Genomic DNA, 24,942 nt, shown 5'->3' with positions numbered 1-24,942 from the left:
ATCATGGTTGGGGTAGGGAGCATGGTGGCATGCAGGCAGGCATGGTTCTAGAGAGTTGGCTTAGAGTCCTACATCTTTCAGGCAACAAGAAGTTGACTGACTGTCAGACCTCCGACAAGACCATACCTCCTAATAGTGCCACTCCCATTGGGGACCATTTTCTTCCAAATCATCACATAGTAAACTGAAATTATCATTGTTATCTGGTCTTAATTACAAAGATGGAATAATTTTAATAAACTGACCATAACAGTTTGCCTAAAAAAGGAGATAATCAGGAATAAATATATTTTGTAAAGTATTCTAATTAAAGCTAAGCATGGTGGAAGCGTTCCTTTAATCCCAGCACTCAGGAGGCAGAGACAGGCGTACTCTGTGAGTATGAGGTTAGCTAGTACAACATAGTTTCAGCCTAGCCGGAGCTACATAGTGAGGCCATGTCTTTAAAAAAAATGCCCTGATTGAAATATTAATACTAGATTCACCTACGCAGAAGTAGTAAGGCATTGTATATTCCAGGTAATAAGATACTTAATCTGGGGTGGAGAGATGACTCGGGGTAGTGCTTCCTGCTCTTCCAAAAGACCTGAGTTCACTTCCCAGCACTCAAGTTGGACAGCTCAAAACTATCTGCTGCTCTATTTATAGGGGAGCTGATGTCCTTTATCCTTTGTAGATACTAGCTTGCACATAAACAAGGCAGATAACACAGGAAAACAAACAAAAATTCTGTTGAGAAAAAATATATTTATTTGGGAAGTGCTGACTATGAGCCTCCTACAGAAAGATGCAGATTAGAAGACTGATGTGAGCTTTTGTAATGATCCAGAGTGGCAGTGGGACCATGCCGAGGCAGCATAGAGGATATCTGTGAGTGCTGGTGACTGATGGACGGTAATACACAGGAGCAGTGTAGGGAACTTAGACTTTTATCTGTGGAAGAAATGGGAAGTAGGGAGAGAAGGAGTAGTTAGGGTAAGGGAAGAAAATGGGTAGGAAAATGCCTTATGCTTTGAAATTAGTCATGTATACAGGCACAGCAAGTAGCTGTCTATGACTTCAGCACAGAAAAATGTAGGCTGGAAATACTGTGTGACACAGGTTTGACTATGGACTGGTTTTAAGCTTTAGTGGTATATTTCTTTGGGTCTTATTGGGAAGCATTAGTCAGCACACTACCTGCCCATCGAATTTTTTATATTATTTCTATTGTGTTTGTATGGGTTGGTGTGTGAACAGATGGGCCCTTATACTACAGTGTGCTTGTGAAGGTTAATGGGCAACTTTCTGGAGTTAGATCTTTTCCTTTAATATAGGTTCAAAGGGTCAGACTCCATTCTCCAGGTTCACATGACAAAGGACCTTTACCCTCAATTTAAAATTCTTAATTTTGAGTGAATATAAGAAATAAAACATGGCAGTCCTTGGTCTTTCATTTTATGAAAATGAAGATATCCAAAAAGATACTTTGTATGTCATTTTACATTGGAACTGCTCTAGTTTCATTTCTGTTTTGAAAACTAATTCTGACCAAAAGCAACACAGGAGGGAAAAGGGTTTATTTGGCTTACAAGTCCTAGTTTCAGTCCATCATATATGGGAAGTCAAGGTAGGAATTCAAGCAGCTCAGCGCATCATATCCACGGTCAGCATAAACAAATACATGCAGGCTGCCTGCTCACTACACATCACACACTTCAAGCCCAGCCTATGAAGTGGAGCTGTCCATATTGAGGATCTTCTCACATCAATTAGTAATCAAGACCCCAACCTGACAAACAACCTGATCTAGGCACTGAGACTCTTCCTACATGATTGTAGGCTGTGTCAAGTTGACATTCAAAACTGTCACTGTAACTATGAAGTCTTGGTATTTTGGTGGTAACTCTGCTTAATTTCTCCCCAACATTTCATCATGAAAATGTTCAGTGTCTAGCACGGTTGAAAGAATTGTTCAGCCGGGTGGTGGTGGCGCACACCTTTAATCCCAGCACTTAGGAGGCAGACACAGGCAGATCTCTGTGTGTTAAAAGGCTAGCAGTTCCAGGACAGGCTCCCAAAGTTACAGAGAAACCCCGCCTTGAAAAACAGAACAAAACAAAAAATTGTTCAGCGACATTATATACCCATATTGTAGAGTATACAAATATTTTATTATTTTTGGAATATGGTAAATATTTTATTTTTAATAAATGTATTCAACAGACTTGCAAACACCACACACCAAAATTTTTTAGACATTAAATCTGTACATCTTAATGAACCTTCTTTTTCTATATATTATGTGGAAAGAACAATGGCTAAAGAATTTTTCACCCTTAAAGGTAGCCCAACAGTTTTACCAAAATATTTTTTAAATGCACTATTTTGCTTTAGATGAACTGATACTTTTTCTTACCTGTGAATCAATTCTTTTTTTAAAAATATTTATTTATTTATTATGTATGCAATATTCTTTCTGTGTGTGTGCCTGAAGGCCAGAAGAGGGCATCAGACCTCATTACAGATGGTTGTGAGCCACCATGTGGTTGCTGGGAATTGAACTCAGGACCTTTGAAAGAGCAGGCAATGCTCTTAACCGCTGAGCCATCTCTCCAGCCCCCTGTGAATCAATTCTTACACCTATTTGCATTTTGTGTATGAACTTGGATACTGTGGGATGAAGAGCTTAGTAGTGACATATTTTACCTCTTAAAAATTAATATTGCTGCTTTTGTGAACATGATGAATGATACATCTTGCCGTTCTACATATTTGTAGTGTCTACATCCCAGATGGTTTTCTTGCTTTGTATTTTTGCTACCCTTATTTGTATCTGCTGTTTGTCAGTGGCATTCACAATGTTGTTGCTGTTTTCTTCAGTCACCCATGATAGAAGAACCTGTTATTAGTAAACAGAATTTCCCCTATCTTTCTCAAGTTTTTTAATGTAATAGCAAAGTAGAAATCTTATTTAATATTTCATAAATTTTTGTTGTAGGAGAAACCTTTTTACATAAACTACTGATTCATATTTGGCTAATGGAAATAAGTTTTGGTATCTTTAAAATGTTACATGTTCAAGTTTGCATTATTGTTGTTGTTGTTATTATTGTTTGGCTTGAACAGAAATTATATACTTTCTCAGAGTTCTAGAGACAGGAAGTCCATGAACAAGTTGGTAATAGGATTGGCGTCCTCTGAGGCTTCTGCTCAGGCGCTTATGCTACCTGTCTTCGTATTGCTTCTTAATGTGTTCTTTGTGTGGTGCCGCTCATCCTGCAAGTGTTTTAGTCTCCTTCAGTGTGCAAAAAGTGCACGGGTAGAAACTGTCATACTCAGTTCTAAAGAAATTAAGAGCCAGGCAGAGAGTGGCCAAGACTGGTGGGTATCTGTGAGTTCAAGGCCTATGAGTTTGAGGCCAATATGGTATATATAGTGAGTTCCAGGACATCAGAGCCCCTGTCTTTGAACTGCCCCCCCCCCCAAGATTTTAGGGATTCCTTTTTTTTTTTTTTTTTTTCTCTCCTTTCTTTTTAGTTTTTCGAGACGGGGTTTCTCTGTAGCTTTGGAGCCTGTCCTGGCACTTGCTCTTGTAGACCAGACTGGCCTCGAACTCACAGAGATCTACTTGCCTCTGCCTTCCGAGTGCTGGGATTAAAGGTGCACAGGTAAGAATCCCATTTTTATGTTGAATCTTGAGTCTGTTAGAAGAGGCAATTAATTACAGGGTTGAGATGCTGACAGTCATTTTTTGTGTGGAGGTCAATCACCAAATGTGGTCAAGTGTCTGCTGCCCACCAGTAAGTTACAGCTTTGGCTCTGAAATTTGCATGATCAGCTAGCCAGTGGTTTCTATTCCAGAGAGCTGGAATGATGGGGGTGTTTTTCCTTTATTTGAAAAGCCAGAGTTTAGACTCTTAGCTGTTCTACCACTTTCTGCATCTCTTGACAGTCAATTCTAAAGCTTCAGTTGGTGACAGTGACTTTCAGTCATTGCAGAGCCCCAAAGGTCACTTACACTCTCACAGAACACACTAACTGTGGGTCTGGAAACCTGTGTACTTGCAAGGAGAAATGACTTGAGGAAGCAGGAGCAAAGTCCCATGAGAAGGACTTTGTCTAGTCTATGCTGTTCCTGAGGAAGGCAGGGACCACACAGGGGACTGTTAGCCTCTCTTCTGCATTTTTTTTCTCCCAGGGGAGTAGTCAGTGTCTTGGGAGGGGAGTAGCTATAAAAAAAAAAATAACAAAAATTTCATCTCGTATATCTGATGGACCTTTATGTATATGCTCCTTTTGAGAAATGGGTTTGGTTTTGTAAGGTGGGAACAAATAATAATGGGGGACATGGGCTCATCACTATCAGTTAGCTTTTCGTGTGAGGGTTAAAGCTGAGGGAATTTGGGATTTTAGGGTTACTCTGACTCAGGCGGACCTCTTTTTTAAGAGGGGGCACAGAGAAACAGCCACTCAGTTTGAGAATCTGTCTACTTAAAATTTCTATCTGATTGTGGTATTTAGCATTAATGACTCCGTATTGGTGTGAACTGCTCTTTAGGGATCTAGTGAAGGATTTCAGGTCAACACAGTGCCCCCTCCCCTTTTTTAAAGCAGGTACATTAGTTACATGCTGTTGTCGGAGACTGCTCATTTGTTTCCCGGCTGCCAGACCCAAAATAATCACACAGAAGCTATATTTATTAGCTCAGGCTTCTTAACTAACTCTTGCATCTTAAATTAACCTATTTCTATTATTATTTTTTTTTTTTCCACGAGGCTCCTGCTTTACTGGTAAGGTTCTCAGGGCGTTTACATGGCGTCTCTCTGACTGCCTTCTTTTCTCCTCTCTCTCTGCTTGGAATCCCTGCCTTGCTATATTAACCGATGATAATAAAATATATTCACAGCGTACAGAGGGGATCCCACATCAACACACTAGTTATGGCCATAGTTTCTATCCTTAGTGTTATACTTCAAACATTCCACATGTTCGCCTGTTTTCAGGTCTAGAACTTTTGCTTCTATTCCTAGTTTTCATTTGACCTTCCACAGTCTCTTTAGTTCATGGTGGCTTGAGTTTATGTTTTTGAAAATACTTCAGTATTTTACCATCTCCTTTATAGTGGTATATTATTTGTGTTTTAATAAGTAAAGCTTGCCTCAAGATCAGAGAGCAAAGCAGCTACACTAGTCAGCCATACAGGTTAGATAGTGGTGGCACGTGCCTTTAATCCCAGGATTTGGGAGATAGAGGCAGATGGATCTTGTCGAGTTCAAGGCTATCCTGGGCTACACAAAATCAATCCAGAAACAGATCCAGGTGGTTGTAGTTCACACCTTTAACCCCAGTGTTTGGGGCTTAACAGTTCTAATCCAAGCACTAAGGGAGGTAGAGACAGAAGTGATATCACTGGGCAGAGAGAGGTGTATAAAGGAAAGAGACAGGAACTCGTGGAGTGTGGAATCTGAGGATTCATACAGACAGGATCTCGCCCTTTCAGTCTGAAGATTTGGTAGAGATAAAAGTTCTCTCTAATGGTTGGCTGCTTTGTTTTCCTGATCTTCAGGAGACCACAAAAGGAAACAATTTATGATGGCTTTGGGAACTCTAGGAAGATTTAAGAAAACAAAAAGTATTTGATTCAAGTTTTTGATAAATCAGATTTTGTTAGATGTGATTATTTATTGGCCAGAGTTTAAAGAGTACCTACTGTGTGAGAGGCACTGGGATATTTATACTTTAACAGATGACTATTAGATGCTATCTATGTCTTTGAAAGGGAATTGCTGTTTGTTTCAGACTGCTTTACTGCATTATCACTAAACAGTACATACAAGTTGTTTTTTTTTTCCCTTAAATATGAACATTTATTTACTGGTGCCTATATTTGATGCACATTTTCTGTCATTATATATACATACCTGTTCAGGAATATATTTAGAAATGAATTAACTGACCAAGCTACAATCATACATAAAGTAACATTGTGTTTCTTTAATTTGTGTCTGTGTATATGTGTGGGTGTGGGTGGAGTAAACCAGCAATCCTTAGCCTTCAGCCTCCTGGGTGTTGGGATGACAGGTATGTACTGCCATACCTCACAGAGCTGTCTTATTTTAAAGCAGATTTTTGCCGATTTCACTGGACTAAAATAAAATAGAAGAAGAAAATACAAACATTTTGATCATTTTAAGATTTTTTTTTAAAGTAATGTGTTTTTGTGTGTACCATGTATGTGCCTGGTACCTGCAGAGGCCAGATTTTCTGGGACTGGATTTACATAGCGTTGTGAACCACCATATGGGTACTAGGAATTGAATCAGTGTCATCTTGAAGAGCAACTGTTCTCTTAACTGCTGAGACATTTCTCCATCTCTTTTTATTCCTATTTTTCTGTTTGAAAAAAAAAAATCCTCATTTTAACAACTTGTGATCATCTTCCCTCTACAGATTTTAATCTAACCAAAATGGTAATAGACCAAAATATTAACATCCTGTTCTGTATTGATTTACCCAATCTTTTAGATTTGTAGGTCTATGAAATTAAAAAAAAAACTCAATTACCATTGGATTAATTTTTGTGTCACATTTATGGCCAGAATTGGTAGATAAATGTTAGATGGTCTGTGAGCCTTTTGTGAGTCTCCTGTCTTAGTCTTCTGTCTCCCATGAGAACACTAGAGTTACAGGTGTGCAGTACTGAATCTAATTCAAGTCATCAGGCTTTAGTGGCCTCCTGAAATGCCATTTATGTTAAGAATGGAGTCATGTTTTATAGCCCTTAAACTCATAGAAATCTGTAACATGAGGGTCGGCTTGTTGGGGTATCTGTCCTGTCCAGTTCCCATAGCTGTCAAGCCCCAAAGAATCACACAGAGAGTCTGCATTAGATATAAATTGCTATCTCAGTATCACTTAATAAGAAGCAATTTGATAGATAGGAACCAAAAGTTCTGGTCTTCCTTTTTTAGTATTTATCTATGACGAAGAGAATTTTAAATCTAGCAGAATCCTTAGGCATCATCTTTTAGTCTTTTTTATTTTTATTTGTGTGTATGTATGTCTCGTACTGTGTCTCAAAAATGGGTTCTCTGCATGAACAATAAGATCTCAATCCCTGAGCTCTTTCTCCAGCCCCTATTATACACTTGAAGGAAAAAGAATATTCCAAGTGTAGGATATTAACTTGACTAAAGGGTGTGAAAGGAGTCAGTCATGTTGTTAGCCATTGATTATTAGTTTTATCTCTGTGTTTGGAAGAGCAGATACTCCTTTGACTGTATTTGTTAGAGACTTTGAAGTGATCTTAATGATAATTCTAAAATTTTGTCCACAAGGAGAAAATAAATCTCAGACGGTCACCATCGTATAGTTAAACAAATAATGGTTAATTTATAGTTGTATTAATAGATTTATTCATCTTGATAATAAGATATATTTAGAATAAAATACTTCTGGTATTCTTTGTATTTCTATGGATCCCAGACTCCACCCTTACTATACTTTGTTTTTGCCTTTCCCGTTAGACTTCACCCATAGGGGTAAGATCCACTGTTCATAACTGACTGCCAAGTTGACTAATCTTGGCTCATGACTTTGTGGCATACCTCTCATATTTTAAATATGTCATTTGAATTTTATTTTTTTACAGTGAACAGAGTATCTGTCAGGCAAGAGCTGCTGTGATGGTTTATGATGATGCCAATAAGAAGTGGGTGCCAGCTGGTGGCTCAACTGGGTTCAGCAGAGTACATATATATCACCATACAGGCAACAACACATTCAGAGTGGTGGGCAGAAAGATTCAAGATCATCAGGTAAGGGTCTGCTAAAATCTTTTACAATTTGTATTTGTGTGTGCGTACATACTTATAAGTACAGACTTGTACATATGATAGCATACATGTGGACATCAGAGAGCAGCTCCTGGGAGTCTGTTTGCTCTTGCCGCTTTGTAGGCTCTGAAGATTGAACTGATGTCCATCAAGCCTCACTGAGCACTAGAGGTGTTTTTGTTTGCTTGATTTTTTTTTCTTCATTAGATTGTTTGGCCATCCAAATGACTAGTTTTTATAAAAGTCTAAATTCAGGATAGACAAAGATGAAGTACAGTGTAAAAAATATATTGTATGCTTATGGAACTTATTTCCTTATTATTTTTTGAGGCTAGAGAAAGAATTTGAATGTTTAAATGGTTTCAGAATGTATTGTTAAATTCATAAGTGATTTTTTTTTTTAAAGTAGTAAGCATTAGTAGTGCCAGAATAATTAGGTTCTGTCTCAAGGTTCCTATCTAAGGTGACAGCTGAGCTTTTGATAATTCCCTATTCCAAATCTTCAAGCAAGTAATTAGGTTGTTTGATTACTTGTTATCTTGGTCCCTCTTTGACAGATGGAGACAGAGGGGAAGTTTAGATCAGGCTTCCTGGTGTTCTTTGTATACTAACTGTAAATGGAGCTGAGGGCTGTGTTCCTGCCGCCCGGCTCCCGGCTGCCTGGCTAGCTTATGCCCCAAAATAACAGCACACAAATTGTATTCTTTTAAACATTGCCTAGCCCATTAGTTCTAGCCTCTTATTGGCTAATTCTCACATCTTGATTAACCCATTTCTAATAATCTGTATAGTACCACGAGGTGGTGGCTTACCAGGAAAAATTCTAGCCTAGATCTGTCTTGGGTTGAAGAATCATGGCGTCTGACTCACTTCCCTTCTTCCCAGCATTCTGTTCTGTCTACTCCACCTATCTAAGCTGCCTATCAAAGGGCCAAGGCAGTTTCTTTATTAACCAATGAAAGTAACACATAGACAGAAGACCCATAAGTGTTTTCCGAAGATGTAATCTAACTCACGTTTAAAACCATCCTGCTACAAAGTGTGGAGAAAACACATCTAAGTTCTATCTGGTACCCCGTGATTTCTTGTTAAAAGAAAGTTAGAGCCACGGTTTTCTAGTAAGATGGAATGTAAACCCACGCTGCAGTAACCCTCAGTTGGAAGTTGATTTGTCAGGATTTTTATTTGTCATGCATGTAGTGAATGCGCGTTGAAACTTGGACTTCTGTACACAACTGGGACTCAGGCTGCATCTCAAAAAGAGCAGAGAGAAAGGCCTCTACTTTTTGTCTGAGGAGATTTTGGAGTTTCCCTGGGAAATAGAAGCTGCAGTTTGTCTTCTTTACATAGGTGATTGACTAACATCAATTGCACTGGAGCTCCTAGGAAATGCAGCGTTTCTCTGATGAGAACGTTTCATTGTTCTGGGTTATTTTACAGAAATTAGTTCACCTCATGTCTTTCTCACCTGTCCCTTCCTCCTCCCTCTCATTTTCTTTTGTTCTCCAGTTTGGTTGTTGTATTACACAGCCTCTAGTCTCCTCAGATTCTTCACCCAAAACTCCACTCATCGCAGCCTGTATTGTTCAACTGTGCCATCTGCTCTCTCTCTTCACCTCTCCTCCAGCAGAGTGGTCCCTTAGTTAGACTGGTGGTTCTCAACCTTCCTGACATTGTAGTGACCCCCACTCATAAAATTATTTTTGTTGCTACTTCCCAATTGTAACCTTGCCACTGTTTGGAATCATATGTAAATATCTGATATGCAGGATATCTGATATGTGTGTGACCCCTGTGAAAGGGTCATTCGACCCCCAATGGGGTCATGGCCCACAGGTTGAAAACCAGTTGGTTAGTGCCTTGCCAGTACTGCCCATGATGATATTATAGAGAGCAAAATGAAAACTAAAGGGTTAAAAACTAGCCGAGCAATGATGGCTCATATCTTTAATCCCAGCACTTGGTAGGCAAAGACAAATGGAACTCTGTGAGTTTGAGGTCAGCCTGGTCTGCAGAGTAAGTTCCAGGACAGAGCTACACAGGGAAACCCTCTCTTCAAAACAAAACAAAAACCTTTTTTTTTCTTTTTTGTTTTGTTTTGCCTGTGTATATGTCTGAATCACATGTGGAAGCAAAACCATGGAAGATTCTTTTACTACTAGCATTTGGGAGATAAAAGCAGTCAGATCTCTGAGTTCGAGGCCAGCAAGGGCTATATAGTGAGATCATATCTTCAGAACAAACAAATAGGAATCAATTATTTCAATCATCTAATCTTTGAGGATGGGACAACATTGTAACTGGTCATTAAAAATAAGAAATGTATAGTCTGTTGTGGTGGTGCATGCATAATCCCTATGGATCTTTGTGAGTTCAAGACCAGCCTGGTCTACATAGCAAATTATAGGATAGTGAGGGCTTCATAATAGATACCGTGTTTTTTTTTAAAAAAAAAAGAAGTTTAAATATTATCACTTGATGGTAACTACTTAGTGAGTGACTGACTGTGAAAGCATATTGTATGACTAAACTGTGTGCTACAGGTAATCTCATACAGCCTGAGTCCACATTGGTGGTATGTTCTATCTTATGTGATCCTATTCATTTTTAGCCTGACCACAACAAAGTGAGCAGTACATGAATACTTAACTTTGTTGTTGTTGTTTTTCGAGTCATGGTTTCTGTGTGTAACAGTTCTAGTCGTCCTGGAACTAGCTCTTGTATACCAGGCTGGCCTGGTCTACAAGATCCACCTACCTTCTGCCTCCTGAGTGCTGGGATTAAAGGCGTGCGCCACCACTGCCCAGCAAATACTTAAACTCTTATGACCTGCTACAGTATTAACCTTGTCTATGAAGTCAACTTATGACTCATTTCCCTATCTTCTCAGCAGACTTGTTTCTTTTATGGCCTTGCTTTTATTTATCATGACTAAAGCGTTTCACTGTTCGTTTTTTCTTATAAGATTAATATTCACACTCTTCAGAAGATAGCATCAGACAAAAGATACTTGGTATTGACCGTATCTTTTTAACATTGTTGCATATCTAATTAGTAGATTAGGCAAGAAAAAGAAAATAAAATGTACAAGGATTAAAAAAGAAGATATGAAAAAGTTAGTTATAGGTAACATTTATTTGAGGCAAGAAATGTGGATATAAATCATTAGGACTAGCAGGATATGTTAGAATTAATGAATCTTAGTTTAGTAATAGGTCAGAATCAAGAAGTAAGTTTAATAAGTGCTCTAGGTACGCTGTCCTCTGAGTTAGAAAATGAATTTAATGTTGTTTGCAGTAGTGTCTTAGTGACTTTTCTGATGCTGTGATAAAATATGCCGACTAAAGCAGCTTAAGTCAGAGGGAACAGCAATTTGACTGCTCACGTTTAGTCGCCAGCTAGGAGCCACAGGCTGTAGATCTTGAAGGCTTGCCTCCAGTGACCCACTTTCTCCAGACATGCTCAGCCTCCGAAAAGTTCCACAACTTTGCCAAACAGTGCCACCAGCTAGGGACCAAGTGTTCAACCATGAGCCTATGGAGAATGTTTTAAAACAAAATAACAATATTTTATCAAATGCCTGACAGGTTTATGGTAGGTGCTCAAGATACCAATACAGAGAACCATTGAGTGTTAATGCCAACCTAAATAAGGAATATACTCATGAGATAGCTCTATGATGTCAGTGATCAAATTGTTAGCTTCAGTACAATATTTTTTGGGTGTTTTGTTTGTTTTGTTTTGCTTGTTTTTTGAGACAGGGTTTCTCTGTGTGGCCCTGGCTATCCTGGAACTCATTCTGAAATCAGACTGGCCTCAAATTCAGAGATCCATTTTCCTCTTTCTCCCGAGTGCTAGGATTTATGGCGTGTGCCACCCCTGCCCAGCGTTTCTGTACAGTCTTAAATTTGGAAATTGACAATAAGAGTGTAAATAGTAGCTTTATACAAAGAACCAAAAATAGCTAAAGCAGTAATGAGGAACAGAGTAGGAGAACAAAGCTAGTGGCTGAGACCTAGTAGAAAACTTGAGTAGTTAGGACACTAGAGTTGGGTAAATTTTAGATATATTTGCCAGTGGGACAAAGGGTAAACCTGCATCTCGGTTAACAGAAGTCAATCGGATCCTGTCTTACACCATAGACTTGAGTCAGTCAATTCCACTTGTTCAGAGATGCAGATGTTAATAAAGCTTCTATAAGACAAACGAAGGTACTTTTTGATTACTGAGATTGGGAAATATTTCTTAAACAGAACACAAAAACATTAAAAGGAAAAAGGATTGCTAATTTGAAATAGAAAGAAGTGAGTATCACTGAGAATGGATAGACAAGTTATGGGTGATACAAGATATTTGTCACACAAACATCTTTCTTTTGGGATAATTTGCGAAGAATAAGATGGCTCACTTAGGAAAGAAGTGGAACAGAGGTTTATTAATGCATATAAGCAGGAATTCACAAAAGAATTACTTTGAAGCAAATAAAAAACATAAAGGGAGCCTATGTATAACTTAGTGAGTAAAGTCACCTGCTGTGCGTCCTGGCAGCCTAAGTTTTATCCATAGAACCTACATAAAGATGGAAAGAGAACTAATGCCACAAAGTTGTCATCTGGCCTCTACAAATGCTCTATGACATGCAGGCCTTCTTTTGAACCCCATAATGCACACACAATATAATAAATTAAATTTTTTTTCAGAAGTTGAAAATGTACTAAACCTCATTAGTGATCAGAGTAATGTAATATACACCAACAACACAAGGACGCACATTCAGAGTAACCAGATAGCTATAAAGACCAATATTATCAGCGGTAAGGCTGCACAGTGTCTGGAGTCATACAGACTTTCACACACTGCTCAGAAAGTGTAAGTGACAGGACCAGTTTAGAAAGCTGTGTGGCGTTTTCTACTAAAGTTGACCTATACTAATACCCTCATAAGTGCATGTTCAGTAAGAATGTGTGCTGTGTTCACCAGATGTTCAGTAGAGTGTTCATGTCATTATTTGTAGTAGCCACAAATTCTAGATTATAAAAATGTTAGTGCAAGAATGGGCAGATTGGCAGTTTATTTACAAAGGAATGTTGTATAAAGCAATGAAAATTAATAAACCACAGTTACATGTACAAGTTGATGACTTTCAAACGTGAATTTGAAGAAAGAGAACAGGTACATCTCCGAACATGGATTCTATAACTGTTTTTCTCAAATCTTATAAAACTAGTTTGTAGTTTTAGAGATACTCTCTCCGGATGGGAGGAGTCAAGAGGGCCCTTTACAGTTAATGTTCTGGTTTTGTGTTTGTAGTTTTCCAGCAGACAAATTAAAGTATATGTAATGAGGTGCATTGCTTTCCTTTTGTTGATTTTAAAGGAGGGCTTTCGTAATCCTATGATAGCTTAAATTCCATCAGACTCATTTCTGTAGAAATGCTGTTACCCTAAGTAACTGTTCCAGCTACTTTTGACAAACTCTGCTAGGAACAAATTTTATAAATAACCCACAGTCAGGATTTGTATTGACTTGTATTATTTTCCCAATGACTAGCTAGCCTGACTTTGTAATGAATTATTGTCTTTTAGGTCGTGATAAATTGTGCCATTCCTAAAGGGCTGAAGTACAATCAAGCTACACAGACTTTCCACCAATGGCGGGATGCTAGACAGGTGTATGGTCTCAACTTTGGCAGCAAAGAGGATGCCAATGTCTTCGCAAGTGCCATGATGCATGCCTTAGAAGTGTTAAATTCACAGGAAGCAGGTAAAGTGTCTGTGCTTTCCCTGTATTCTCCAACTGAAATGCTATGTATATGTAAAAGCAAACCTTTCTTGTCAACTTTTAAGTCATATATCTATTTAAGGTAATTCCTAAGTTATTTTCTACAGAAATGTGAACTCTTCTTTATGTTGAAAGTATAGTCTAGAAGCAAAATCCTGTGAGTTTAGTCTAGTTATTTCTTACACCTAGGACATGAGAGCCACCAGAGAGAGATACACGGTTTTTATATTGCTCAAACTAGCCTCAAATTCTTCACTTTAGGCAACCCTCTTGCCTTCTGATTACCAGATATCTGGAATTTTAGTCATACCACTATGCCTGATGGTTATTTGTTGTTTGTGGAAAAAGAACAGTAGGTTTCTAAAATACACTTTTTAAGCCACTGCTGATCCTAAGGACTTAAAATTAGAATAAGGTCTAATGGATAAGAGCTTGACTATAAAGCAGTGGTTCTCAACTTTCCTAATGCTGTGACCTTTTAATACATGTCTCATGTGGCATACAGTGACCCCCCAAACATAAAATTACTTTTGTTGCTACTTCATAACTGTAATTTTGGTAGTCTTATGAATCATAATATAAATACCTGTGTTTTCTAATGATCTTCAATGATCCTTGTGAAAGAATCTCAAAGGGGTCATGACTAAAGGTTGAGAACCACTGTTCTAAAGGTTGTTTGAAGATTAGAGGTATGCCCTCTACAAGCTATAATTGGATTCTTAAACTACATGTTGCTTAGAAAGAACAATAGAAATAATTCACTTTTAAAAGCCCAAGTAGTTAAAACCTTCTGTCAGAGATAAACTTTTGGTTTAATGCAATAAATTTTGTAATCAGTAAATGTTAAATATGAAAAAATAAATATAATTACTCCTTCCTGAGTTGTATGTTTGGTAGTGATTTTAATGATATAAATGTCGTGGTTAGAATTTGTGTAGTTTAATGAGTATTATAATCAGATGAAATATTGATATTTTGTTGATACAGAATTTCTAAAATCCATTACAAATGTTATATCTTATTCTGAAAATAACTGAAGCATGAAAAGGATTAAAGCATCTGACTCCTTTGTTTTAGAAATGAGTGTTAGAGGAATAGGCATTTTGAGATCTTGCAGAAGGTTTTATGCAATTCTACCTGTATCTGTTATATATAAAGTTTTCTTTGGAGGAAATCAGTATCTGTAAGGAACATATTTTGTTCTTATATTGGAATTTTTTGAGGAAATAAGCCATTGGAACTTATTCTGATTTATCTCTTAGTCCAAGAACAAGATAGTGAAGTCTGGCCTCATAGAGCTCAGTCTCCCTATGCTGTGTTTGTCAGCACCTTGCATTATTAGCATATATTATAGGAAGAGATTTATCCTGTAGTGATTGGGAAAGGAACTAGAATCGTGATTCATATATCTTAAATAGGTCAGTTACATAATTTGAAGAGTGTGCATAGCAGCTTCTGTCTTCCTGTGTTTGGAACCAACTACCATTTTCATATCTCAGCCTTCAAAAGGGGGTCCAGTTAAGAACTAAATGTCACTTAACATTTTCAAATTATTGTTGATGTTGGTTATTGTTTTAACCAAACGGAAAATACTGTTTTTCAATGAGTAATATTACAGTTTGTTTTAAAAACGCAAATGACGAGTACTGGTTTTGTTCTGATCCTTATTATTTGAAATTGAGCTTGATGTGGAGAGACTCAAATTACATTCTCTTACAAAACAATAAACATTAAGAAATACTGTTTTGAATTATGTAAAGTTTTGCAAATAGGAAATTCAATGGTTTTATTTGCTGTAGAAGGATTTCTGGTTTATACAGTACATAGGATTATTGTTACAGACAAGTTTGATAATACGCTCTCTTTTTCACAATTTCAATTGTGGTAGTATAAACTGGTTGAAGTTAGTTATGTCTGTCATGGACCAAGTTATTGGCACTGAAGCTTTAGGTTGTATTCTGTCTTGTTCATTCTCAGAGAAAACAAAACATTAACATGGTTAATTTGTAGATAGCATCATTTATTTATTTAGGAAATTATTTTACCATATCTACCAATTCCTGAGCCAGGCAGTGATCTCTGAGTTCAAGGACAGCCAAAGCCATATAGAGAAGCCCTATCTTGAAAAACCAAATAAATAAATACATACATCACAATTTCTGAATTTTGATGGCACTAATTGTCCTTGAAGTGGAAGCACGGGGAAGAAATATTAAGAATCTGGTGCGTCACCAGGCCACGCACGCCTTTGATCCCAGCACTTGGGACACAGAGGAAGGTGGATTTCTGGGAGTTCAAGGACAGCCAGGGCTACAGGTAGCCCCTGTCTCAAGGGATGTGGAGTGTCCTTCCTCGGGAAGGGATGTGATTTCTTGTGCAGATTCTCACAACAAAATAGAAATGTCCTCTACCTGGTGGTGTGCTGGCCCCTCCCATCCACCTAAAGCAAACATACCAAACAATACTGTTTAGCAACCTTACCAAAGCTCTTTGCTTTGGGTTCACAGCCAAAAAAAAAAATCATCTGTTGAAATCATCTGCTGTCTTTCTGTTAACCCAAGCTGTTGAAAAAGCTTGACTTCCGACTCCTATGTAAACAGTAGCCCAGTGCATTTGACCGGATACAAAAGAACAAACTTACCCTTGAAGGCAGAGCAATTTTACGCACCAGTCTACCTGTTTCTTAATTTTTTTGTCTTTGCTATTTTCATATATAATTACTTTGATCACACTAATTGCCATTTCTCTCTTATTCTTTATAGTGTGTTGCCATTTCCCTCCCTCCCTTCCTTCCATTGTGCTGGGAATTGAACTGAACCCAAGGCCTTGTATATGCTAGGCAAGCACTCTGCCACTGAGCTACATCCTCAGCCTGTTTTACCACTTTGTAAAGCCATATTCCATATTTACTGTTACTGCTTATATTTATATAGGTGTTAACGTGAGAATCAAAATTTCTGTTGTTAGTTAACCCTTCTTAGGGATTCTCAGACTTTAAGGGCATGGATGCCTTTGTTCAAACAATTTTTTTTGTTTATTTTTTTGAGAGAGCGTCTCTTTGTAACAGCCCTTGTTCTGGAACTAGCTCTGTAGACCAACAATTTTTTTTTTTCTGAGGCTCAGTACAAATGGACCAAATGTCGGAGGAGTGAGAGAGCTTCTCTAATTAATGTGGGGTTAGGGCTCACAGCCACTGAGGTACTACACAGCTTTCCAGAGCATTTTTTAGTAGCGTGCTCTCTCTTGCACTTGCTTGTCTTTCCTCCCTCCCTTCCTTTCCTCTCCTTGACTGTCCTGGAAGGCCTCTGTGGACAAGGCTAGCCTCAAACTCACAGAGATGACTGGCTCTGCCTCTGGAGAGCTGGGATTAAAGGCGTGCGCCACAACCACGTAACTGGTGCAGTACTGTCAGTTTTTGTCCAAGCCAATGATTCTACACTTCTCTTTTCTTTTGTTGTCATCCTTCAAAGCCCTCTAAATCCTCATATTTTTTTAATTAAGAAAAGAAATGTTGTGTTCTTTAGACTAGTCATTTTAATCTTCATGAGCTACCCTCGTGTATATGTTTAATAATTTCAGTATTTTATGAGAAGGTGGGTGGCAAGAATGTTTTCCTTTATTTTGTTTTTAACATGGTATGCAATTATCTAATATACAGGAAAGTACAGGAGGTGCTAAATACAGTGAGTTATATTTGGAATTAGAAAAAAAACAGGAATCATATGTTCTTAGATTTTTTTTTTCCCAAGGAACTGAATTAGTGCTCTTGCTTTTTTACCAAATACCACACTGTAACTTTTCTTTTCACCTGTAGAAATTGCCTCAGTTTAAATAAATATACAGAAAAGCAGTTTTATTTCTGTATTAGCTTATCAAGTATATTAATAGACTTCTGTAGATAATAGCAATGGATTATATAAGCTGTAATGTCAATTCTATTGATGGTTGGCCGAGGTAAATTTGCATTGCCTTGTTGCATTTTTGTAAATGGTTTAAATCACTTGGAAATAGGAAATGTGTCTTTAAATCTATTTTTTTTTCAAAGTAAGATGTTATGCCAGTTAGATTATTGTTTTTGTTCAACCATGATTAATCATAGCTTACCAAAAGAAAAATCTCAAAATACTTTACCACTAACGAAAAGATGGTTGGTTTTTTAATTGTTATAAGTGAGAATATAGCCAGAGATAGCCTTCTTGTGGTTGAAGTTTTTATCAGATTTATAATGAATTTTGAGATTATAATAATTTTTTAAACATAAACCTGGCCTAATATTAATTCCTATATAAGCATTGGCATTATTCTCAGCATTATGTAATATCTTTATGATATACTTGGAATTGATTGGACTTTTAAAATCTCAGAATATTTTCAGAAATTCTTGGTTTATTGTTTTTCTTTTTTGAAGCAGGGTCTATGTGTGACCCTGACTGTCCTGGAACTCCCTATGCAAACCACACTGGCCCTGAACTCCTGGAGATCCTCCTGCCTCTTTCTTCCAAGTAATAAGATTAAAGTCATGCTCCGTCAGTGTTCCTAGGGATAGTTTTGCTTTCTAATCTTCTAAATTGCTGATATGAATAAGAGCAATACTAAGTTTATAATCTCAAAACTGTATTGTGCTGGGGGCCACTGAGAATAACATCAATACAGTAAAGCCCATCCCTTTCCTTCTTGGATTTCATACCTGGCCTAGAGCTAGCTAGAAAAGCCAGAACATTGGGAAAGTTTGAAGTAAAGTCTTTGGATTGCCAAAGAAAAGTCTAGGGTCAGAGCAAACTTTACAAACAGAAGGTGTTTGGGCTTCCTCAGTGAGAGAGTATTCTGCATGGGCTTGTCATGGGAGGTGTGTGACAACTGGGAAACAGCAGACCACGTGGTTGGAGCATGAGAACAGAAGCGGTCTGGGGCATAGGAAAGTCCTAACAGATAAGGTTAGAAAGGTTGGAAGGGGGCTGTGGTGTCTTGAGGATCATTTCATTGTTTGCCTTAAGGCAGATAGTCAGGCTGGTGCTGTAGTACAAAAGTGGTGGAGAAAGACTTGGTACACAGTAAAGAGGAGGCCACCAGCTTCTACTGAGTGCACACTCTTTCCACCATGCTGCCATTGTAGCTTCTGCTTACGTCCTTCTTTGTCTAGTCATTACAGCATTTCTGAACTGGACTTAACTGCTTACTTAGTTTCTGATCTTAATCTGAGATAAGCTTTAATGGTGAATTTAGTGATACTACTGTTTTAAAAATAGGATTTGGGCTGAAGGTCACTAGCCTGGCCCTAGGACCTAAAGCCAGACAGTGGCATTTGTTCCTAGCTTTTATTTTAAAATTCAACCTCTTCATGCTGTGATGTAGGAAGGAGTAAATGATGTCTCCATATGATATCCAAGCATGTCAGTTTGGAGCCCTGGTGAAGTTGGTGCCATGACCCAGAGGTTGAAAAAAATGGGAAGAGACTTTAGGAAGATGATTATTAAGTGGATAGCAAAGTTAGTTCTGGGCATACTGTATTTAGGGAACTTTATTAACACAGTTCTAATAAAATCATATACATTTGAGCCTGGGGAGGATTCCCATGCTAATCTTGGATGGTGCTTTTGCTCTCCATTCTTAGGTTTCCAGTAATCTTTCTGGGGAGGTAACATTTGCTTCTGGGATGGCATCTCAAATCCTGAAGCAGTTGCAAGTTCATGTCTGCTCGTTTATGCATCTGCCATTTTTACAGTAGTGCCAGGTTAGTGTGTCTAGTGTCCTTCCCAGTTTCCAGGTAGGCACATGTGCAACCAAGGAGACGGCTGGATTTTCTAGCGGCTGATTTTCTTCTTTTTACTGTGATTTTCCTGCCTTTCAATTCAAAACCTCTAACGTATTTTCTTTTAAAAAGACATCTGAAAAAAAAAAAAAGCCAGTTTAGTGTGAGAAAGAAATCAGAAAATTTTTTTCTTACTTTTTGTCTTGTGTTTCTTAGTTCTAAGACATTTAATGTGACTTAGTGGAAAAACTTGAATTTGGAATTTACGTTCTAGTTTTGTCCCATCTGCAGTGAGGGCTGGGCAGGTCACACGCTCTAGAGAGGTTTCCTCATTTACAGATCATGAGAATGGTTTAATCAGAAATTAGATGACACAGGGACCATTGGCGTGAAAAGTATAAAATGTTAATTTGGGGGCTAATTTAAGAACATCTCATGTGTAATAACTTACTTTGAGAATAAAAAGTGCGCTTTGTCAGATTTACTCCAGCTTCTTCACCTTTACTTCTCCCCTGTGAAAACTATTATTGTCTATAGAAAAGTTAAATCACCCATTGCTTGAGTTTATCTATATATGCAAAGAGGAATTAACAAAGAGCCAAGTTCCCAGTGTTCAACTCCTTAAAACAAGACATGACTGTAATAATGCAAGAGAGAAAGTCAGACCTAGGGACAAATAACATTCTGACACTAACCTTGGGCCTGGACATATATACCCCAAACATGTGTACACATGAAGATAGAAAAAAGTAATAAAATTAGAGAACCAATGTTAGAATAAGTTTGGCATTTTTCATAATACATGTGAATGTTCGTTTTTATTGGAGATGCATAATTCTGGACTGAATATGACTGATTTGCAGTGACCTGTGAAAGAACCAAACTAATTATACATACAACAAATTTGGACAGAGTCACACACTTATTCAGTAACAAAATACTGAGTTAAAGACATTTGTTAAAATAATGAGCGATAGCTCAGCAATTAAGAGCACTTGCGGAGGACTAGGATTTGGTACCCAGCCTCCACATGGCAGCTCACAACCATCTGTTAATTCCAGTTTTGGGTGCTCTGATGCCCTCTTCTGGTCTCCACAGGCACTACATGACATGGTTCACAGACAAAGCATGCCGCATTTACCCATAAACGTGAAAGAAAAACATGAATCTTTTTTGAGAGATAATGTCTAGCTTTTGAAAAAGAACAGGAACTAATGAGTCACTTTTACTTTCTGTGCCCCACCTCTTTTATATTATACCTCAAATCCTAGATTTTCATCTCAGTGTGATTAGACTTTTTCAATCAGAAAACGATTTGAGTGACTAATTTCTCAGTTTCCCCAAAAGAGAATAATTAGGTGTCTTCATCTACATTGGATGCATTAGGCCTAACAGGCTGTTTTCTGTGTGTTTCCCTTTCTCCCCTTTAGCCTCTTTTCTTGGTCTTCTCATCATTTTCCCACAAGAAGTAATAATTGAAGTTGTGGACTAGTATTGGGATAAAGGTTTCTGGTTCTCAATGACTAGTTAGATGTCAGTGTTCTCATTTGTTTAGCTCAGTTTTATCTTTGTGTTGACTTATATTTGAAATAATTTCATATCTGGTTCTTCTTAGTCATTGAGTTGAGTGGATAAGTAATACAAGTTAACCCATTTTACAGTATGCAGACTGTCATCACCATGATTGCTGCCTAGATTGCTCTGTGTTGGCTTCTTATTATGGTTTTCTTTGCTTTACTAGAAGTAGAATCGGGACTCTTTGAGTTTAAAACCCTCACTTAGGGATTCAGTAAGTGTGACTTATGGACACTTGAGGAGTTCCTGTCTAGATCTCTAACAAAGTGCTCCACTAAAAAGAAACTCCCTTTATTATTCATCAATGAAAACAACATACTGTGGTGTATTGAATATAAAGAGAATAGTTTAGTTGTCTTCTGTGAAGCCAAATGTTAGAAGACTTTGTTTTAGCCCGTTTTTCTATAATAAAATACCAAAGAGCATCTGTATTGTAAGAAAAGTTTATTAGCTGACAGTGCATTTTCGGGGTATATAGCACAGACTTCTTGCAGGGCTCTACTGAAGGCCTCATAAAGGGTGACATCATGGTGGTGGTCATACACATGTCATTGGGAAATACTTTTGCCAGACGAGAAGGAGCAGCAGGGACAAATTTCTTAGAAGAACCCTCCTGTGGCCAAGCATGATGGTGCATGCCTTTAATCCCAGCACTCAGGAGGCAGAAGTAGGTGGATCTCTGAGTTCAAGGCTAACCTGGTCTACAAAGTAAATTCCAGGATAGCCAGGGGTACACAGGGAAACCTTATCTGTTGAATACACACAGAAAGGAAGGAAGGAAGGAGGGAGGGAGGGAGGGAAGAAAAGGAAAAGTCTTTGTGTGACTGCTCCATCTCCCTTCTGAGGGCAGCATTCCTAGTAGCTTCCCTCAAGGCTGTACCTCACTGATGTGAATCCTCCAACAAATCCATCATGGGAGACAGACCACAACAGAGCTTATAAAAACGTAACTGTGTTGTTCAAGTCATAATATACATTTTTTATTTCATTATGTTACTATTCTAAATGTAATAGCTTTCATATTCTAAATAAATAAACTTGAAGCAATTTAATATTAAAAATCTTAGTGGAACTGGGTGGTGACACACACTTTTAATCTCAATTCTTGGGAGGCTGAGGCAGGTGGGTCTCTGTGAGTTCCAGGACAGCCGGGGCTACAAACAGAAACCCTGTCTCAAAAAACAATAGTGAATAGAACCTAGTAAACAAGATTTCCACGATCTCCAGTAGTTTTTAAGAGTATACAAGTCCTGAAACACACAGGCCTTGAGAAATGTAAACCAGGGCAAAGCGTTTTTTTTTTGTCCCAAAAGGACCCCCCCCCAAATAATCACGCAAAATCTTATATTAATTACACAAGTTCAGCCTATAGCTCAGGCATATTACTAACTAGCTCTTACAACTTAAATTAACCTATTTCTATTAATCTACTTTTTGCCACATGGCACGTGGCTTTACTTGTCCCCTAGTGCATCTTATTCTTCTGGTAGCTGGCTCACATCTCCCCTGACACTGCCATTTGTTTTTGAGATGGTTTCTCTGCAGCCCTGGCTGTCCTGGCTGGAACTCACTCTGTAGACCATGCTGGCCTCTAATTCAGAGATCTGCCTGCCTCCCAAGTTCTGAGACTAAAGGCATGTATCACCACAGCCTGACTGACTTTACTTCCCCCCACCACAGTTATATTGCTTGAGTTCTTTTCATGTATGTAAATTATAATAAACCTTACCATTATAATAAATTTACAAATAGTTACTTCAGTGTTAATGAACGTCAGTACTTAGGAAAGCTACTTTAGTTTGATTATAACTTGTCTAGTTTTTATTTTTTATTTATTTATTTATTTGGTGTCCCTGCCCCCCCCCCCCCCCCCCCCCCCCCCAGCGTTTTTTCTGTGGTTTTGGAGCCTGTCCTGGAACTAGCTCTTGTAGACCAGGCTGGTCTCGAACTCACAGAGATCTGCCTGCCTCTGCCTCCTGAGTGCTGCCACCACCGCCGGGCTCTAGTTTTTATTTTTAGAACTTCTAATATTCATTCTTTAACAGTTTCATACATGTACACAATGTATTTTGCACATATTTGACCCCAATTTTCTCTTTGCGTGTCCTCACTAGGCTGTCCAGTCAGCAATCCCTCTCTAACCTTCATGTCCTTTTTAAATTATTGAGTCCTGTTAGTGCTTCCTGCTGGAATGTTGTCTGATCAGGTTACCTTGACCTTGTGCAGGTGAGTCCTGCTTGCTGTAGCCACCTCAGGTCTAGACCACTGCTGTTCACAGCCCCCTTCCCCAACCTCTTCGTGAAGTCTCCTGAATTCATGTCTGATTTTTAGGGAGCACCAAGAGGCATCATGAAAACAGAGGCAGATCCTACTTTTGTGGTGAATTGTCTTTAAAGTTAGTCTAATCTGGTTTGCTGTCCTGCAGTCAGCCTTGCATCCTTGTTTCTCTGCATATCTGTCAAGTTGTCTTCACACTTGCTTCTCACTAAGCTTTGGTAACAGTGCTCCTGCAGTGACCTGCAGGGAGTCATCCCATTATTTGGATACTTTTCTTCCACAGGCACAATGATTTACACACACTTGTTTTATCTGTATTTGCAATTTTTGTTAGTTTTTGTTCATGAATTAGAGAAACATTTTACTGAATGTCATTCAATCAATTTGTTACCTCTATAGGATACAAAGCACAAACAGACTTGAATTGGATACCCTCTGTCTTCTACACTTATACAAGAAATGACTAGGAACCAATTCTACCTTGATTTAATTGCAGCATAGAATGGCAGCCAAATCTCTCCCACGGATTTTGCCTTTTAATTTTGAAAAAAAAAATTTCACACATCTGTATAGGTGTAGTTTCAGAGACCAGCTTTGACAAAAATACCATTTATGGGGGTCAGAAAAAATAGTAAAGAGGATGAAGAAGTGAGTGAAGATAGTAAAACAGAAACAAAGGATAGTATGGGGAGTTCCTGTGAATCCTGAAATCCTAGAGTTTAATTTTTTTGTCCACTTTTATACCTCAACACAAAAGGGGGAAAAAGGAAACAAAAGACTTCTTTAACCTGATACAAAAGACAGTTAATTGCTTCAATACCTTGTTTAGGCAGGGAACCCACCCTAGATCAAATATTCTGAAGGCAGCCACTCCCAAAGTCAAACTTTCTGTTTCAAAAGAAGGAGCCCTGACCATTTGTCAGGGTGGGGTGGATCTGCCTGTTTGGGCCACCTTAAAATCAAAAGACCCAAGTAACCACCCCCTTAGGTCAGGATGTAGTGTAGCCCTGGTTGTTGTCAACAATTTTAAGCAACCTCAAACTCTGACCTTCAGACAGAGTGGCAATAGGCTCACATTTTTGGGCCTCCACAGTGTAGCAGTACCAGCTTGCTTATATCCATATACACATTCGTATGTTGCCCCTGAGTTAATACCATATATTCTTGTTTTAATAATCTGGATAAGATAGATATATCTAAGCCAATATTTTAAATAAAAGCCTCATTGGACAGACTTTTTGTATTCCTATTTAGATACTGTGCTATATGATATTAGAATAATGAAGGAACAATGAGTTATTGAACTCTATTGATCTTATTTGGCTTTACTTGTATAGAGAAAACAATTCTTGATTAGAAATATCTGGAAGGCAGTGTAAATACTGTACAAAGTGGTGCTTAGGAAATAGGATTGGGAAATTTAGCATGCTACTTGTATAAAGTTACTAAAAATGATTCTTCTGAGGTAGACTTGCTATTTCTGTGAATGTAATTCCTAAGATGATTCACAAGGAGAAAACAGATATATTTTCTGAAATATTGTCAGGTCTTTTTTTGTTTTGTTTTTGCTTTTTTGGAGGCAGGTTCTGTCTCAGAGTTTCTGTTGCTGTGATAAAACCATAACTAAGCAGCTTGGGGAGAAAAGGGTTTATTTGCCTTACACTTCCATATCTGTTGAAGGAAGTCAGGATAATAGCTCAAACAGGACAGGAACTTGGATTAAGTTATATAGGAATCTCTAG

The 24,942-nt window shown here is 38.1% G+C and overlaps 1 protein-coding gene across 1 annotated transcript in view; it reads left to right on the top strand.

Annotated features, from left to right (window-relative positions):
- The window catches only part of Enah (ENAH actin regulator), a 120,990-nt gene that overhangs the window by 44,436 nt on the left and 51,612 nt on the right, over positions 1-24,942 (top strand). The window contains exons 2-3 of the mRNA XM_050142812.1: positions 7,635-7,800; positions 13,404-13,581. Coding sequence (XP_049998769.1) covers positions 7,635-7,800; positions 13,404-13,581 — 344 coding nt within the window. The remainder of the gene's footprint in view (positions 1-7,634; positions 7,801-13,403; positions 13,582-24,942) is intronic.

The sequence above is a fragment of the Alexandromys fortis genome, unplaced genomic scaffold (genome assembly GCF_014885135.2).
Source record: "Alexandromys fortis isolate MF-2015 unplaced genomic scaffold, M_Fortis_MF-2015_v1.1 scaffold_51, whole genome shotgun sequence".
Lineage (NCBI taxonomy): Eukaryota > Metazoa > Chordata > Mammalia > Rodentia > Cricetidae > Alexandromys > Alexandromys fortis.
This window is presented reverse-complemented; position numbering and strand designations above follow the sequence as displayed.